We start from the raw sequence: 19,251 nt of genomic DNA, 5'->3' as shown, positions 1-19,251 counted from the left end.
GACATGTAATATCCAGTAGAAATTTTAACATTCATGATCCTTTATACATCCAATAACACAGCATAAAAACATATCATCCCAAACTCTCATAAGTCATGAGAAAATTTAACAAAACCATATCTACCATGGATGATGCTAGTCTGTATTTTTCTGAAAATTGTTATATTATGTAGACAAAAAATTAGAAAATGAAGAATTTTAATGACATAGTTAACACGTTTGTTCTTTTTTTTTACACATTCATGTGCAGACAACTTAGAACCTAATAAACAAAATGTCATTTAAAATTATTCCATAATTATAAACATGGATAACAAATCAAACCTCAGAAAAATCAGTAAACAACATTGAGAGTATTATTATACATTTCATAAGTATGGGTTGTAGAAAATTTATGGTCTTAATTTTTATTCGTAAAATCAACTGGTCAGTGATAATTAATCAAAATCACCATGGTATTTGCTTATGTGTATGGTGGGGAAGTTGAAAGGGAAGGGGAAATCAGATTGATTTTAAAGAATTTAAACTAGGCACAAGTGTGATTTATACTATTTTATATACAATAATGATGGCAAAATGTACTGTAAAGCTAAAATACTTAAAATGGCATGATATTGCTCTAGGAATAGATGAAGAGAGCACTTGAACACATTAACAGTGATAGACCTGATGTATGTTAAAGGCATTTCAAAATAGTTGTAAAGGATAGTTTACTTCATGTTAATAATAGCCTTTCACTTTAGAGAGTTAGATTTATTTTTCTCATCATACACCAAAATAAATCCCAAATTGGTTATGAAATTAAATGTTAAAAAGTATTAAAAATATGTGAAAAATAAAATAAACATATAAATAAAAAAATAAAAAATATATGGGAAAATATCTGTTAACTTTGGGTAGTGAATGCCTGTCTAAGCATGGCAAAACCAAAATGTCAAAAGATAAATAGATTTAGATTTGTCTGTATAAAACTTTTGTATAGCAATAAACATACCGTGAAATAGTGAGAAGATAAATGCTAAATGGCAGAAGTGTTTTGCAGTATGACCTTTGGTGAATAACTACCCCTTTATTGTTGGAATCTTATCCTAGAGCTTTTGTGAAAACAAAGTTGTCATGCAATAAAATATAGTTGACCCCAAACGAGGGTTTGAACTGTGTGGACCCCCTTATATGTGGATTTTTTTTTTTTTTATATAATTACACTATTATAAATGTATTTTCTCTTATGATTTTCTTAATAACCTTTTCTCTAGCAAACTTTATTGTAAGAATACAGCACATAATACATATAACATAGAAAATATATATTAATTGACTGTTTATGATATTGATAAGGCTATTTAGTAAAGTTTATGGGGAAGTCAAAAGTTATATGAGGATTTCTACTGTGTGAGGGGTCAGTGCCCATAATCACCACCTGTTAAAGTCTAGGACAGTGTGAGATGGAAAATCATGCTATAAGCTGTAAAGATAGGCATGTTCTTTCAAAACATTTAGGCAGTCTTGGTGAGGAAATTGATGAATAGCCCTGACCTTTTCAATCACTGAGGGGAAGAAGTGGCATTGGCTTTAAATGTGGTATTCCACTGAGAATTCCAAGGTCCTTTTCAGTCCACTACTCAGTCGCCTGTGTGTTCATGAGAAAATTGGCCCAGTAAATGACAATTCAGTCACCTTAACAAAAGAAGAAATATACATATGTATGTGTGTCTGATTTCTGATTATAAATGGAAATTTTTTCTGATGAGAGTTTTCCAAGCTGAGTCAGAAATCAGTTTGTTTTTTTTCTAAATATTTTCTTTTTTATTTCTTTTTTGTTGTTGCTGTTTACTTGTTTTTAATATGTCCTCTCATATTGGTGTCTCTCTATCTCCTCTTGCTATGTATTTAATTTAATACCGTTTTGGTTTGTTAATGGTTTCATGTTACATTTTTATTTTTTTATTTTTTTTTAATTTTTATATTTTTTTAATTTTTTATTTATTTATGATAGTCACAGAGAGAGAGAGAGAGGCAGAGACACAGGCGGAGGGAGAAGCAGGCTCCATGCACCGGGAGCCTGATGTGGGATTCGATCCCGGGTCTCCAGGATCGCGCCCTGGGCCAAAGGCAGGCGCCAAACCGCTGCGCCACCCAGGGATCCCCATGTTACATTTTTAAATGACTTACTGTGCCTCTGCCTTTTGAGGGCAAGTCATTAAATTCATTCAGGTCTTGAAAATCTCTGATATTATTTAAGCTTTTAGGTAATTGTAAGCACCTTGAGAATAGGTATGTCATAAAAGTCAATTAATTTGCTAGTTGGTTGATTATTACAATGGCCCATAACTGATTTAGTCTGAGAAATTGAAAACACGTCGGTAAGGTGTAAGTTCAGTGACTAGTAGACCTCTTGAATTTATGAGATATAAGTTTCCTATACCTCTTCTAAATATCATCTTAATGAGAGTGGGAGATTATAGCTGGGGCACAAGGGGGGCCAGAGCACCTAGCTCTTGGGGTCCCAAACAAACCAGTTTTGCTGACAAGATCCAGAGGCAGAGAGATGAGTGGTAGTGAAAACAAGAAAATGATTTATTTTAGTGAGGCCAACACTGGGAAGATAGTGGACTAATAACTCAAAGACTGTCTCCCATGTGCTAAAAATACTTCCAGGTTTATACAAGGAGAGCAAAGGTTGGTACGTACATGTGTTGCCACATGAACTGGGGAGACGGTGAGCCCTGAGTCCTCAACCCATCCTGTCCCAGTGATGTCACCCAAATCTTTTGGTCTTGGTGGCCTTATGAGAAAGAATAACAGGACAGATACAACACAGCACACAACTGACAATTGTGTTATATTCACTACTTAGGGTGGGGATTTCTTAGAAGCTGGATTTGAGCCTTTTCTTCCTTATTTGGGCAGGGGTTTCCAGCCTACTTTGTCAGCCATCTTGGGCCTGTCTGGTTTGATCTAGGTTCTTGTTAGTTTGTTCAAGTCTTACCAGGACAGACCTCTGACTTTCTCAGTAGCTGGCCATGACTTCATTTTTCTTGGCCTCCAGGCCTCCTGTTAGAACTTCACCAAATGCCTCTAACACATACAGGGGGACAGTGAATGTCAGGTTGATCCTTGTCTTTGGGTCTGTCACACTGGGGTCTCCTGACTCGGGGTAGTCCTTATTTCCTGAGGGGTTAGTTTTGGTTCTCACCAGGTCATGCCTTTCCTGCAGGGTCTTTGCCTGATTTGAGAGATAAACTGAAAAGAACTTAATCTATTAGAGAGTACAAGGTCACAATGGAAATAGTTGAAGTCCTCGTTTAAGATTAGAAAATCTGGTTTCAAATTACTTATTCTAAAGATTTTTTTTTAAATTCATTCATGAGAGAGAGAGAGAGAGAGAGAGAGAGAGGCAGAGACACAGGCAGAGGGAGAAGCAGGCTCCATGCCGGGAGCCTGATGAGGGACTTGATCCCGGGACTCCAGGATCAGGTCCTGGGCCAAAGGCAGGCGCCAAACCGCTTAGCCACCGTAGGATCCAAACCAAACCGCTTAGCCACCGTAGGATCCCCTCAAATTACTTATTCTAAATTGGACAAAATGCAGAGTCATTTAGCAGAGGTTCAGCACCACTTGCTCTATGACCTGAACAGACTCCCTTTGCCTTTGAGTTTATTTACTCAAAATAAGGCACTCTCCTTTGGATGTCCTGTAGGATGAGACAATACATGGGGTACTAGTCAGGGTTCTCCAGAGAAACAGAACTAATAGGATATGTGTATATATAGGAAGAGATTTAGTATAGTAAATGGCTGTCATGATTGTTGAGGCCACCAAGTCCAGATCTGTAGTGTGGGGTCAGCAGGCTGCAGACCCACGAGAGCCAATGGTACAGATGCAGTCTGTAGTCAGTGGCTGGAGAATCTTTTCTTCAGGGAAGCTGTCTTTTAACTGATTGAATGAGGCCTACCCACATTGTAGAGGGCAATCTGTTTTATTCAGAGTTCATCAATTTAAATATGAGCCTCATTCAAAAACACTCTGTAAGTTGACATAATAAAATTAACATCACAGTGAGGTGTAGTGAATTTACCTGTTGGCTGTAAGGCTTTTTACTAAACCAAAGTGCCGGTTTCTTCTTTGGCTCCAAACAGGACTAATGTAGGCCTGCTTGGTATACCTCCCCAAGAACTTTTTTTTTTTAAAGATTTTTATTTCTTTATTCATGAGAGACACACACACACACAGAGAGCAGAGGGAGAAGCAGGCTCCATCAGGGGCCTGGCATGGGACTTGATCCGGGGTCTCCAGGATCACACCCTGGGCTGAAGGCGGTGCTAAACCGCTGAGCCCACCTGGGCTGCCTTCCCCAAGAACTCTTAAGTAAGATCCATGTCAAAATTTTATGTTAAACAGATTCAGGGTCATTAGATAAAAGTAGGTCTTTAGAAAATAATATCGTTTAGAGATGATACTAGACCACGGAGATAAGACATGCTTGAATGTCATGAATTCAAAAATGCATTCCAAAAAGAGTTAGTGGGTTCTCCCTATGGAAAATGTAGGAGTCTTCAAGAACCTCCCTGAAGATCAAGAGGCATCTTGATAGGCTAACTTCAGAAGATTTAGTCTTGATTGAGAGATTTAATGAGCTAGGTAATAAGAATTGTCATTAACAGATTCGTTTAATCATTATAGGAGATCAAGTAAATGCTACCATAGGGACCCCACCATAAAATGAGAAAACTGTAGAAGAAATTAAGAGAACTATCCCATTTGCAGTAAGATCAAAAAGATAAAATACCTAGGTATAAATTTGATTAGGACAGTAAAAGATCTGAACACTGGAAACCATAAGACATTGGTGAAAGAAGTTGAAGGTGACACAAATAAATGGAAAGATACCCTGTGCCCATGGATTTAAAGAATTAAAAATGTTAACATGTCCATATACTACCCAAAGTGATCTACAGATTTAATGCAATCCCTATCAAAATTCCAGTGACATTTTTTACAGACAAGTGAGACTAAAATTCACATTGAACCACACCAAAGACCCCTAGCAGCCAAAGCAATCTTAACAAAGAGCAACTAAGCTAGAGTCATTACACTTCCTGATTTCAAACTACATTATGAAGCTTTAGTTATCAAGACAGTATGGTATTGGCATAAAAACAGACACATAGGTGAATGGAACAGCATAAAGAACCCAGAAATGAACCCATCTATATATGGCCAATTAATTTATGACAAAGGACCCAAGACTATACAATGGGAAAAGGATAGTTGTCTTGAGAAAACTTGATATCCACCTGCAAAAGAATGAAACTAAACTCATATTTTACACCATACACAAAAATCAACATAAAATGGATTAAGGATTTAAATGGATTTATGAAACCATAAAACTCCAAGAAAAAAAAAAAACATGCTCTTTGACATTGGACTTGATGAGTTTTGAATTTGACACCAAAAGCAAAGGGAATGAAAGCAAAAATGAACAATGATAGCTACTCAAATTAAAAAGCTTCTGCACAGGAAAGGAAATCCATAAAATGAAAAGACAACCTATAGAACGGGAAAACATGTTGGCAAATCATACTTCTGATAGGGCATCAGTACAAGAATACATGAAGAACTCACCTGACTCAATAGCAAAAAAATAAACAATGTGATTCAAAAATAGGCAGAGGAACTAAATAGAAGTTTTTATAGAGAAGGCATACAAATGGCCAGAGAATACATGAGAAAGTGCTGAACATCAGTTAATCAACAATGCAAATCAAAACCACAAAAGTCACCTCACAACTCTTAAAGTAACTATCATCAAAATGACTAGAGATAAATGTTAGGAAAAAGTGAGGAAAGGGAACCCTTGTATACTGTAGGAGAGGATGTAAGTTGGTGCAGCGATGATAGAAGATAGTATGAAGGTTCTTCATAAAATTAAAAATAGAGCTACATGTGATCTAGCAATCCCACTTTTGAGTATATATATCCAAAGCAATTGAAATCAGGATCTTACGGAGATATCTACACTCCCTTTTTCATTACAACATTATTCACAGTAGCCAAGAGATGGAAACAACCTAAGTATTCATCAGTAGATTCATAGTTAAAGAAGATGTGGTGTGTATATATGTGTATATATACAATGGAATGTTACTCAACCACAAGAAAGAAGAACACCCTGCCATTTGCAACAACATGGGTGAACCTTGAGGCCATTATGCTCCTTGAAAGAAGTCACAGAAAGACAAATATTGTGTGATATCACTTATATGTGGAATCTAAAGAAGCCAAACTCCTAGAAACAGACTAGAGTGATGTTTACCAGGACCTCGGGGATGGGAGGAAAGACGAGGTGTTGGTTAAGGAGTATAAGCTTCCAGTTATAAGATGAATAAGGTCTGGGGATTTAATATACAGAATAGTGTTTGTAATTAATACTGTATTATATACTTAAAAGTTGCTTAGAGAGTAGACCTTAACTGTTCTTACCACAGAAAGAATATATAATTATGTGATGTGATGCTGGTGTTAACTAATACTATGGTGGTAATCATTTTTCAATTTGTCAGTGTATCAAATGAACCCATTACACTCTTTAAACGTCTGTAATGTTGTATATTAATTATATCTCAAAAAAGCTGGGAAGAAAAAAGCAGTCAAGTCAAACAAAGCAAATAGGGAGCTTAATGAGAATGAATTTTGAGTCATTACAACTTTATATCATTGTGTAAATTGTTTGGGTTAAACTCGTAATGAAACACTTTGTAGGCCCTATTTTGTGGAATAATGTGGATACTGTAGAGAACACATATTAAAGTGTTTTTTTTTTAGTTTTTGATGAAGAGTTATACTGTCAGACACTGATCATATGTTGGCTTTAATACTTTGGTTTTGAGCAGCAAATATTGCTATTGTCAGCATTTTATATAATCTCGTGCTATTTTTAGTGTTTTTAAATGCTCAAAATTATTTTAAACTTATAATTCAATGAAATAAGTTTGAATTCAGATGATTCAAACTTATTTAAGTTTTTTTTTTTTTTTTAAATCTCTATAACCAACATGGGGCTTGAACTGAGAGTCACATGCTCTTCTGACTGAGCCAGCCAAGATGCCCTGATTCAAACTTACGTTAAAACAATTTTTCAGGGGATCCCTGGGTGGCTCAGTGGTTTTGCGCCTGCCTTTGGCGCAGGGCGCTATCCTGGAGACGCTATCCTAGGCGCTATCCTAAAACAATTTTCATTTTATAAAAGGTATTTCTGGGATGCCTGTGGTTGAGTATCTGCCTTTGGCTCAGTCGTGGTCCTGGGATCAAGTTCCCACATCAGGATCCCTACATGGAGCCTGCTTCTCCCTCTGCCTGTGTCTCTGCCTTTCTCTCTCTGTCTATCATAAATAAATAAATAAATAAATAAATAAATAAATAAATAAATAAATAAATAAATCTTTCACCTTCCACTCCCTCCTCCACTTTTTCCTCCTTTCCTTCCCACTATATATATTTTTTCTGAATTGAGAATAAATTTGATGTAATTTCCCTTATCTGTAAATATTTCAGTGTGTCTGTGCTAAAAACAAGGGCATATCCTCCTGTAACCAAAGTCATGAAATTGACATTGATTTGACAGTGTTATACTATTGCTTACCCCAATTAATGTGCTTTATAGTATGCAGAGATAGATGAATGAATGAATGAATGAATGTGAATGATCAAATCCTGGTCTTGTTTCTAACTAAGGCCATGTATGGAATTTAAGTGTATAGTGTCTTCAGTCTAATGTAATCTGGAACATTTCTTCAGCTTATCTTTATTTTTCATTTTTGAAGAGCAAGTTTCTTTGAGAATGTACCTCGATTTGGGTTGGTGTGATTTTTTTTTTTAAGATTTTATTTTTATTATTTATTTATTTATTCATGAGAGAACACAGAGACAGAGACATGGCAGAGGGAGAAGCAGGCTCCCCAAGAGGAGCCCAATGTGGGACTCGATCCCAGGTCCTGGGGATCATGCCCTGAGCCAAAGGCAGACAGATGCTCAACCACTGAGCCACCCAGGTATCCCTGGTATGATATTTTTTAATATGATAAGGATTTTCCTCCTAACTTTACATTACAGATTAATACCTGTTATCAGTACTTGTATTACTAAGCAAATACATTCTTTAAATTTTACTTATTTTACATCTACCATTTGATTTAGAATGGAGTCTAGTAAGGCCAGATGTGACATTTTGACTTTGCTAATAATAATAAGTAACCTTAACATATCAGCAACAGATAATGTGTGTAAATATTCATCTCACATATAGGATAAATTAAAATATATAACTTAAACTTTGGGCCAATCTTTTAGGCAAAAAATAAAATAAAACCAAAATAACTTCTCCATTTAAAAAATCCTCCTCTTAATTAAAAACATGAATCGTTGCTCCTATTTGTGATAACTGCGTACTATTTAATCTCTTTGTGCTGAATGAATGTAATCTCCCTTTAACTTCTGCCAGCCTTTTGTTAGTCTGAGAATGTGATGTGCTGCTACCAGGGCATATTGGTTTTGTAAGGACTGTGGTATCCCTTCTGAGCACCAGCCCTTGCCCAACATTTATAACCATGCTCCTATCCCTTCTTTCCCATGCTGGGTTTTGGAAGAGGAAGAAGAATTAAAGAAATGGCACGCAATGGGGTTTTTATATTACAAAACGTAGTGTATAATGGATGGTACAAAAATCATCAGTCAAGTATAAGAAGAAAAAATCACCCGCAATTACGTGACTTCAGTGCCACCATTTTGATGTGTGTGTGTGTGTGTGTGTGTGTGTGTGTGTGTGTGTGTTTTAAATGATTTCCTTCTTGTGTAGCTAATAGATATCTTGTCCCAGGCACATATCATGTACCTAATAAATGTCATGGTCCAAGCAGGAGGACTGATATGTCCCTTCCTCCTAAAGCTTTTCCTGATATGAAAAGGCAGACATTAAACAATTTATTAAAATAGAGTATCAGGCTGATGGGTGAAGCATTAGAAATTAAGAAAGCTCACCGGATAAAACCCAGTTTCTTAGTCATAAATGTTTCTCTGTCCCACCAAATGGGACACTTTTTGAAGATACTTTAACAGCTAAATAGTATTACATGATGTAAGTATATTTTAATTTACTTAATATCATACATGTACGTTTTTCTTATTTTTTAGCTATCATATTAAAGTGGTGAACATCTTAACAGTTAAATCTTTGTTCTTGATCACAGTTTTTTAGAACATATTACTAAAGTACTGTTTTTGGGATTAAACAATAAGCAAACTGCAGAGGCTGTGGATAAGCATTATCAAATTGACTTCTATAAATGTAGTGCCTTTTTACATTTTACCAGTAGTGCAGGAAAGTGCTCATTTCACCATGTCTTCTGCTTTCTTGTATATATCATTACTTAAAGCGATTTTCTTCAGTAGATTGATGACTTTTGTTGATTCCATGTCTTTTGTTACCAGTAAATTATTTTACCTTTTTTTTTGATTCACTCATCTTTCTTTAATGAATTGCTTATTTGTATCTCCTTATTTTTGTGGTAGTGTTCATCTTTTTGTTCTTAATTTATCACGTTTGTGGAATAATGAAGTTAACTCCATGGAAAAGGGAGTGGAAGAGAAGTCAATAAATTACAGGGGGGCAATGAGCAACATATAACTCTGCTGTTATTTCTGTGCTGCCACTCACAACACTTCCGACATCAGAAGTGTGAGTTCTTCCACCATATACTTCTCATACTGTCTGGAGTTAGTGTAGACCTCACAAGATAGTGGCTCAGTCCCACAGATTACTTCCCACTCAGATGCCATAAGGAAGTAGTTGGTCACCAGGGTACCCACAACCTCTGTCTGACTTGGCTACAAATCAGAGGCTCCTATGACCATCCCCTTGGGTTTGATAATCTGTTGAAGCAACTCACAGAACCGGAACACAGTTTACTTTTGCGAATTTCTTACAAAGTATATTTCAAAGGGCACAAGTAGCAAACCGGATGAAGAAATATTTAGGGCAAAATTTGCAAGTTCCAAGCTCAGAAGCTACTGTCCCTTTGGATTTGGGATGTGCCTCTATTCTGGTATGTAGATATGTTTGTCAACCTGGAAGCTCTCTGAACCTCAAACTTTTGGGATTTTTCTGTAGGCCTCATCAGTAGGCATGATCAGTTATTAACTCTATTTTCAGCCCCTCTCCTTTTTTTGGAGAATGAGTAAGTTCTAAACTTCTAATCATGGCTTGCTCTTTCTGATGACCAGACCCCTTCAGGAGCCACTGAGGAATCCACCAAATATCACCTCATTAGAAAAAAGATGCCCCTAGCTTCCAGAAAAATCCCAAGGGATTTAGGAGCTCTGTGTCAGACACTCTTAATAGGAAATTACAAGGGTTTTAGGGGCTCTGTGTCAGAAACTGGGGCCCAAACCAGTATATTAGCAGGCACTGAAGGCAGATTTTATATATTTATTTCCTTCTGTTTCACAAATGGCAGGATGTTAAGTCATGTATTTCTTTGCTGAGCCTGAAATCTATTATTTTAGGGACTCCAATGACATGTATACACACCATGTTTCTTTTGCCTCTTTTCATAATTTGTGTGATCTTATAAAAATCTTAATATATTGAGGCTCAGAGATCACTCTACTCATGATTATTTCTCAGCTACTTAAGATAATCAACTTTTCCCCCCTCACTCTCCTGTAGATCTACCCATTTTTCAGATTAACCAGGCTCAGAGGGACCTGTGGACCAGCTGTTTCCCACAGCTATTGGGACCACTGGTTGGGCCTTGGTGCTGCACATCTGTGGCTATTGTTCTGTCTCACTGTAGATAGAAGTGTGCATCTTTGCTGCTGCTCTGAGGATAGTAGGAAAGCAAATAGCTTTCATACTGCCCATTCTGCAGGTTTCCTGCTTCTAGTATGCTTAACAAAAATGCCAAAGGTCAAAGGAAAAAAAAAAAGAACAGGTTGCATCAATGCAAAAAGTCACTTGGAGTGTTCATACATGTGTGTGCATGAGGGACATGATATGAGCTTGAGCGACATGGTCCTACAAATGGCTCGAGAGGCAAATGAAAGAAAATACACTTATTGTGTTTTCGTAGAAAGAATTTGACTCAGTTGTAAAATATAGAATCTGGATGGAAACAGTCAAGGTGATAGAAAAGTAGCTGCTTCTTTGTATAGAATGAAGAGATCTCTATACTAGAAGACTCCATAAAAAGTTCTCTATAATATGGCATTTAAAATGGTTTTTGAAGAGCAAATTTTTTAAAACATTCGGCTGCCTGAAAATTAAGTTCTAAAAGCTGGCATTAATTTCAGTCTTATGTCAAGAGCCAAATGGATTAATAATGAAATATCAAAGGAAAGTACAATCTCTCACTTAAATGTTTTTAATGATAATAATGACTTTTAAGACTTGATAAGAAAGCTGAAAAAGAATATTATTCCCATTCTGCAGTTTTCATAATAAATGAAACTTTCCTGTGGAGAAAATAGTCTCCTTTAAGACAGGTTCAGAGTAGGGCATGTCAGGAAATGATTCCAACTTGATTAAAATTTTTCTTCATATATTCAGTCAGCTCCTTATCTTGATTTTTCAAGTAGAAAAATAAATGAGAATTTTAAGCCTTAATAAAACATCATGGAAATGTGAAAATCAGTAAACATTAAAAAGCCAAACTGAAGATCTAAATCAGTAAGTCACAATTAAGAACCTTCCAGACTTGAGGCAAACAAATGTATTCAATGATCACACCTAAATGTGCCCAGCTAAGGACTATCTGTGGTTTTATACCATTTTAAAGGCAACTTTTCCAGGAGTATAAATCCTGATTCTGATTCACAAAATATATTTTACCTTTAATTACTTCTGAATTTGAAATAATTCTGAAGGGCACTATGGCATGTTTTGAAATTTTGTATTTCAGGCATCAAAATTCACTTATACAGTGTTTTTATAAGAGATTTTATATTGAGATAGCTGTATAGTAAATATGCATTATATTAATATTTGTTATAAGTATTTGATATCTCTAATGCATAGGTTTTGAGTTATAATTATTCTTTGGGAATATTTTAAATATAAACATTATTATAATGAGCAGGGTTAGGCTTGATTTTTACTTTGACACCAAAATGTATTTGCTTGGTATAGTTAACATAGCTATTGTCTGTATCTTTTCAAGTCGTTCTTATTTTGCATTCTTTATTGTATAGTTTTCCTGATTTTAACATATTAATTATTTTATTTATTTGTTTTTGGTTACATACCCTGACCTGATAAGTGTGAGGTTGTCTTTAGCAAAGATGGCACAAAGAATGTCCTACCATAAAATGTTAACATAGGACATTAGTAAATTAGAAATATCACTTTATAAATCACATTATTATGGATTTTGAGATTTAAAAAAATACCTTATGTATTATGATAATCTTAAAAATAATCTTTTATTGATAAATGCTATACTTCCAAAAATTATTTCATCTAGTTACGATGTTAAATCCTCAAATAAAAAAATATATCATTATTATGTTAATTTCAATTGTTATTAGAAAAATTTAAAAATTTATTGGGCCAAAGAGAAGAAAATTGAAGTCTACCCACATGGCTGTATGCAATAGAACCTACTTTCATGTGTGCAATTGAACATTCTTTTAAAAGCACATTTTACAGGATTGCATTAGAGTCTAGTTTAATTATGTACCATAAGTTGTTTAGCTATTTCTCAATGATAATTTGATAATTCTAGCCTGAGTGATTAGGTGGATGCTGGAGAAATATTACAAAATTGGAAAAAGAGCAGAAGCATGTGGTAGGATTAGATGAGGCGTTTAACTGTGATTTGAAGAGTTTGTGTCTCATAGTTCTTATGTGGTTGGAAGTACTAACTTTGTTATTGATTGATTGATTGATTGATTGAAGTACTAACTTTGAAAGAGAAATCTGCCCTTACCAATTTGAGATGACCAGGGTAGGGGCGGGTGGGTCAGGTGCCCACTGGCGGGCCCTGGGGGAGTGACAGAACAGGTCCTCTCCCTGCAGTTTCTCAGGCTCTACTTTCAGCTTCCAGTTCTCCCTCACTGGTTTAAGGGAGATGGGCAGGAGTTTGTGTGTCTTAAACATGTTGTATCCTGAAACAGTCTTCTTGTGCAGTGATGTCTATACAATTATGAAATCAAAGTTTGCAGACAAAACTAATTAGGGACACCATATTGCTTGGAGAATAGCCCCCAGCTGTCAGAGGCATGCCAGTGTTGAAAAAAGGTGTCCTCTGATTTTGTTTCTCACACATGTTGGAGAGTAAAGCTCTCTAGTGGCTCTCTGAAAATGAATACACGTTTCTGCTGGCTTTGTATCATCAGAACCTACTATTAATTGTGAATAAAATTATAGACTATTAGTGAACATTAAACTCTTAACATCAAAAATTCCTAGTCAATAAAAGGACAAATGAATTATATTTATTTTGATTCCTGCTGTTACTGTTTTCCTCCTGTGGTTTAGGATATATAAACAGACCAAAAACAAAAACGGAAACAAAACACAAAATCACAAACTCTTGGAGACCACATGTCTTCAGTCTTCAGCTGTATTTTTCCATACATTTCTCAGAATCTGGTTTGAGTTTGTTTCAATATTGAAACAAGTGCCACATAAAAATATTAACAGCTGGTTCCAGGAATCATCTGGAGGGGGTGCAGATGCACTGTTATATGGATCTTGTCATGGAACTTTGGTGGAAATACTGTGCCTGTGAGAGCTGTGAGAAAGGAACATTGGAATATAACATGCCATGCAATTTTGTTTCCTATTAGAAAGCAGAAGATGAGGATATTGTTCTCACACCTGATGGCACCAGGGAATTTCTGACATTTGAAGTTCCACTGAATGATTCGGGATCAGCTGGTCTTGGGGTCAGTGTCAAAGGTAACCGGTCAAAAGAGAATCATGCAGATTTGGGGATCTTCGTCAAGTCCATCATTAATGGAGGAGCAGCATCTAAAGTAAGCAAATGTTGACTTTACTCAGCTCATGTCCATTAACAAAACAATTTTTTATTACAACCCTGTTCCTATCTTGGAAACATCTACACTGTGTGTGTGGGGAGGGGAGAGTACTTACCCTCTTATGTTCTGTTTCTATGGCCTGTGAATTAAACTGGCAAAAGACAGATGGACAGAACATGTTTACAAATTTTATCAATGTTAATATTTAAAATGTTTCGTGTACAGGGGCTCTACAGAAATGACAGAATCTAAAGGGCAATGAATTGTGGAACAGTGATTAGACCAAAGAAGGATGTTTGGGCTTCTAGGGGAGGTCAGTTGTGGGATAGTCAGTGTATGGCAGAAACTAGTGGTAGATAAGGTTTCTTTTGTACAGTCTGTTTTGTAGCCTGACTCCTCTCAGGGTGCCAGTGCTGTCTCTAGTGATGAGGATCGTTCTCTTCCTGGTTTGAGATAGGAGAGGGGACATCTTCCTAAGAGGAATGCTGTGCCCTGCACTTAGCCAGAGATGGGGAGAGTAGAGAGCTCCTCCTGATCTGCCCCTCCTCAGGTGCCTGAAGCTCCCAAGAGTCCTTGTGCTAATAAAATGGCATGTTTTGGAGTGGCAGGTTCTGATACGCTGTAAAGCTTACCAGATGCCTTGTGTGTTCTTCATAATCCTCCATTCGTGATCAGACTAATAGAAATCATGATCTCTCATTTTAGGATGGAATCCATAGCTTCAAGTACCCATTTTTTTTGTCTCACAGAATTTACAGGCCGTAATCATTGCAGTTGAAAGAAGATAATCCATGCAAAGATTTAGCATCATTCTGGGCACAGAGCTTCCCCACAGGAAGGCTCATCTTTCCCCTCTCCCTTTCCCTGTGGGTCACTTAGTATGTTTGCCAGTGGAGAGCAAGTTTCCTGCTTGTTTGCTAAGGGGACCCTTCTCTGCAATTATCTAACAGCCTTGAGCTTTTTCTTGTCTTGGGTTGTAAATAACCTCTATGGGTGTCTCTGGAAGCAAGAAAATAATCACTTTGTGTCCCTTGAATTAGTATGCTATTTTGGTAAACAGATTATGATAATGACTTGATTTACAAATGTATAAATGATTGAAATAGACACAGGCTGCAGTGGCTGCTTAGACGTTATTGTGCTCGTGTTCAATTGGGCATAATCCATTAGGATTAAAGCCCCCTTTCTTTCCTCATGTTTTTATTACCTTTTCTTTTTCTTTCTTTTTTTTTTTTTTTTTTTTTTTTACTAAAGAGAAAGCAACTTCTTTTATAATAGACTATTTAATAGCACTTATTTCTACCTGTTTTCTTCCCAGGATGGAAGGCTTCGGGTGAATGATCAACTGATAGCAGTGAATGGAGAATCCCTATTGGGCAAGACAAACCAAGACGCCATGGAAACCCTCAGAAGATCTATGTCCACTGAAGGGAACAAGCGAGGAATGATCCAGCTCATTGTTGCGAGGCGAATAAGCAAGTGCAATGAGGTAAAGCATAGCAAATAAAAAGAAGACACTAGTATTTGAAATTGTAATAAGACTAAGTTTTGTCCTAATATTGGACAAAGGATGACAGGACCTGGTACTTTACTTCAAAATACTGTAAAATTATCATTGCTCTTTTTATTGTATTGACTGGACTGTGATTTGCTCTCTTAATTCTATGATCAAAATATTCCTAAGTGTGCATTAGTATTTCTGTCGCCAGCTCACCAAATAACACTGGTATCTTAAGAGCATCTTTAGCTGGATTCCCTTCTTGAAAACAGGGCCATACGTTCCTGCTGGGAGCCAACAGTTCCTCTTCTGTTCAGGGGTGTTGTATCTAGGAGAGAGAAGCAGTGAAAGAACAATGGCTTGTTCATTTGTTTATCTAAAATGGGATGCCTCTTTCAAAGTCCCTGACAGGAGAGTCTGTTTCTCTTGTGACATTGTTGAAAGTGTAAGTCTCCCCTTCTGTTCCCTGTGTCCCCCAGGTCTTTCAATATGGAGTTGAGTATTTTCCCCTTGAGTGCATGCTTTTTGAGTGATGTCTATTGTATAATGTCACGGTTGGTTTTAAATATCTGCAGTAGTGCATAATTAGGAGTAGGAATTGGGCAGCCCGGATGGCTCAGCAGTTTAGTGCCGCCCTCGGCCTATGGGGTGATCCTAGAGACCCGGGATCGAGTCCCATGTCAGGCTACCTGTGTGGAGCCTGCTTCTCCTGTGTCTCTGCCTCCCTCATGAATAAATAAATAAAATCTTTAAAAAAAAAAAAAAAAAAAAGGAGCAGGAACCATCTCCTCTCCTGGAGGTTGTGATCCTCTGTTTTTGCAAATAGAAAAAAAAGAGTAAATAGAGACATAACTTTCTGGCACAGTGGGGCATTCAAAAGGAATAATATGTTGATTTGAAAATATTAGACCTTGGGAAAAAAACAGGTTCATAGATCTATTATAAATCATATGCTAACTATAGGAAATAGGTGGGAGCTGAGAATTTACAGAGCAAATCTTATTAAAAATGTAGAGTTTGTTTTTGTTTTTAATCAATGCTCAACTCCCCACATTTTTAAATCAACTAAAGGGAAATGACTAGGAAATCATACAAACTGAAAATTATGTCTAAATTATTTAAGTGTTTTTCTTAATTTAAAAATCTATGTTATATATATAAATGAGCTATTTAGGTTGTGTTGTTCACTCATGCCATCCTGTAATACATTCATAAATATGCAATGAAAGGTAGTCAGTGTAGAGGTGACCAATTTTGGAAAGTTTATTGACTATTGACTTATTTCTTTATTGTATTTATTTTTCAAGTGGAGAATTTGTTAATAATAATTAACAAATAAATTTCCATAGCAACTAAAGAACAATGTAAGCTTCACTAAAAATCTCAGAATGGGGAACAGGGGGGACATAAAAAATTCACTTTCATAAAGTAAATATAAATGCTAATCCCTCAGAGTAAGTTACTGGAATGGCTTTCTTGAATAATGTAGTTTTTATTCATTGCCAGAAATTATGAACTGATCTTTCTAATATAAGTCCTGTAAAGTGCTAGTTGAAAAATCCTTCACAGTAAGTTCACAAGCACAGTGTTCTTTATTAGGTCTTTTTCTAAAACTGAAAAATTTCATGTTCACAGGACAGCATTCATTTGACAGATGTTTATTGAGCATCTACTGTATTCAGGAAATGTGTTAGATCTTTGGGATATGGCAGTGAATAAAAACAGATGAGGCTCCTTCTTTCATAGAACTTATAATCTCCTGGAGAATATATCATATTCTCAGTCTCTTTAAAAATAAATTAAAATTTGTAAACATCTTCTCAAAGTTTTCCTTCACAGAAAAGCATTGGATGTTCTGGGAACACTTACAACATTAAGAAATGTACCAAAGGCCCACATCCTCTGATTCAGATGATTCCCTGTTATTCCCCAAACAGTAGCAAAGTAAACCTGTGCCAGCCTGAAAATGTTTTGATAAAAGCACTGATTTTATTCCCCATTGTCCTGTAAAACACATGAAATTGGAATCCCACTGAAATATCTCTGTGTCTCATTTACTTCTGCATATGAATTTATGTGAATGAAATGATTTAAGTAAAGTTAACAGCTGCAATAGGCAGTAATAGACTTTAATATTCAATATTGCTTATGGTATCATTTTCATACACTGCCAGTTATTACTATTTCTTAGGAGAGTATAAGCTTATAAAACAATTATATAAAAAAAATCTTATCATGAGTGCTGTGCTTTCTTTGTAATACTACTGAGAAGCCTTTTGTACTGACAGGGTTTAACTAAAGAATTTTATGAAGACAGAAGAGCTCAGTTCAGCTTCCCATAAGGCCTAAGACATAATTTTGCTGCTGTTGTTCTTATATATTACCTTTGGAAAAACATCTCCCTGAATTATAAGAGAGTATGTGTAAATTACATTACAGTAAATATTTATATAAGCATACAGTATCTTGTCATGAATGAACCTCAAGCCAAAATAATGTGCTTGAGTTCCCTCCTTCTGGGTCAATTAGTCAGCCACAGAGTCCGGTCTTTGACAGTATCACAAAAGTATATTTTACTAACTCGTCTTTAAATCAAGGGTTTGCATACCTAATTTCAAGTCAGAGGAGATGAGAATTTGAAGAGAATGGTTTGTATTTTGTCACGTCTTTCCTTGCCCTTTTCTTATATGTGGGAAGTGCCATATATCCTCTTAGTGTTTTCTTTTCAAAAATTGCTCACTCTTCACAGTAGGTATCGTCATCTTACCCTCATTTAACTATGCAGCATGTGTGAGACATCCTCTGGAAGGTTCTCAGTCTCCTTTGCTTGGCCTCTTGGGAATCTTGGAATGCTGCTGATCTTGAATCATCTTATCTGTATTCCTTATTTTTCTCCTATTTCACTCCGACTCTTTTCTCTTCTTGGGGTTCCTTGATTTCCACTGCTCTGTGTGGTTGGTGTGTGTCATAGGTCTTCCCGGGCTCATTCCTATGAGGCCACAGGAGGTGCTCCCGGGAGATCTTCAGGTGCTACTCCTGTTACCACGATTCGCACAGCCCTGTTTCTGGCTCAGAATCCTGTTCTAGTTCCTGATACTTGCCAGTGTATCGCTCAAGCTCCTAATTCACCAGGTACCCCAAATTTTATTTATGCCTTTTCTTCAAAACCAGTTCCTGGGATCCCTGGGTGGCGCAGCAGTTTGGCGCCTGCCTTTGGCCCAGGGCGCGATCCTGGAGACCCGGGATCGAATCCCACGTCGGGCTCCCGGTGCATGGAGCCTGCTTCTCCCTCTGCCTGTGACTCTGCCTCTCTCTCTCTCTCTGTGACTATCATAACTAAATAAAAAAAAAATTAAAAAAAAAAAAAAAAAAAAAACAAAACCAGTTCCTCCCTGAGAACCTCCCACAGTGGGCTTGCCCTCCACCCGCCTGAGCCCCGTAACCCTCCCTGCCCCTCTATGGTTGTGGAAGAAGCTGGAGATGGACCTCTCAGATGCCTTCCCTATCTTGGTATCCCCTGCCTCCAGAATCTCTCTCTGTCCTCGAGTCTCTCCTCCAGCCCCTCTGCTGTCGCCCCAAGTCCCGCCCCTTTGTCCCATTGCAAGAAGGCAGATTTTCCCACAAAACATGCTTCTTGTGTCACTCCCAGCCAGAGTCCCTCCTGGAGGTGTGCCGCCTCTCCAGGACAGGCGCCAGCCTCCATCACTTGGCCCCCA

The 19,251-nt window shown here is 36.9% G+C and overlaps 1 protein-coding gene across 16 annotated transcripts in view; it reads left to right on the top strand.

Moving 5' to 3' along the window:
• PARD3 (par-3 family cell polarity regulator) overlaps nucleotides 1-19,251 on the top strand; it is a 658,827-nt gene that overhangs the window by 402,535 nt on the left and 237,041 nt on the right. For all 16 annotated transcript variants that reach the window (XM_041765035.1, XM_041765041.1, XM_041765037.1 and 13 more), the window contains 2 exons: nucleotides 13,846-14,034; nucleotides 15,356-15,526. In XM_041765035.1, the coding sequence (XP_041620969.1) occupies nucleotides 13,846-14,034; nucleotides 15,356-15,526 (360 nt within the window). The remainder of the gene's footprint in view (nucleotides 1-13,845; nucleotides 14,035-15,355; nucleotides 15,527-19,251) is intronic.

Source organism: Vulpes lagopus, chromosome 8 (genome assembly GCF_018345385.1).
Source record: "Vulpes lagopus strain Blue_001 chromosome 8, ASM1834538v1, whole genome shotgun sequence".
NCBI classification, from domain to species: Eukaryota; Metazoa; Chordata; class Mammalia; order Carnivora; family Canidae; genus Vulpes; species Vulpes lagopus.
This window is presented reverse-complemented; position numbering and strand designations above follow the sequence as displayed.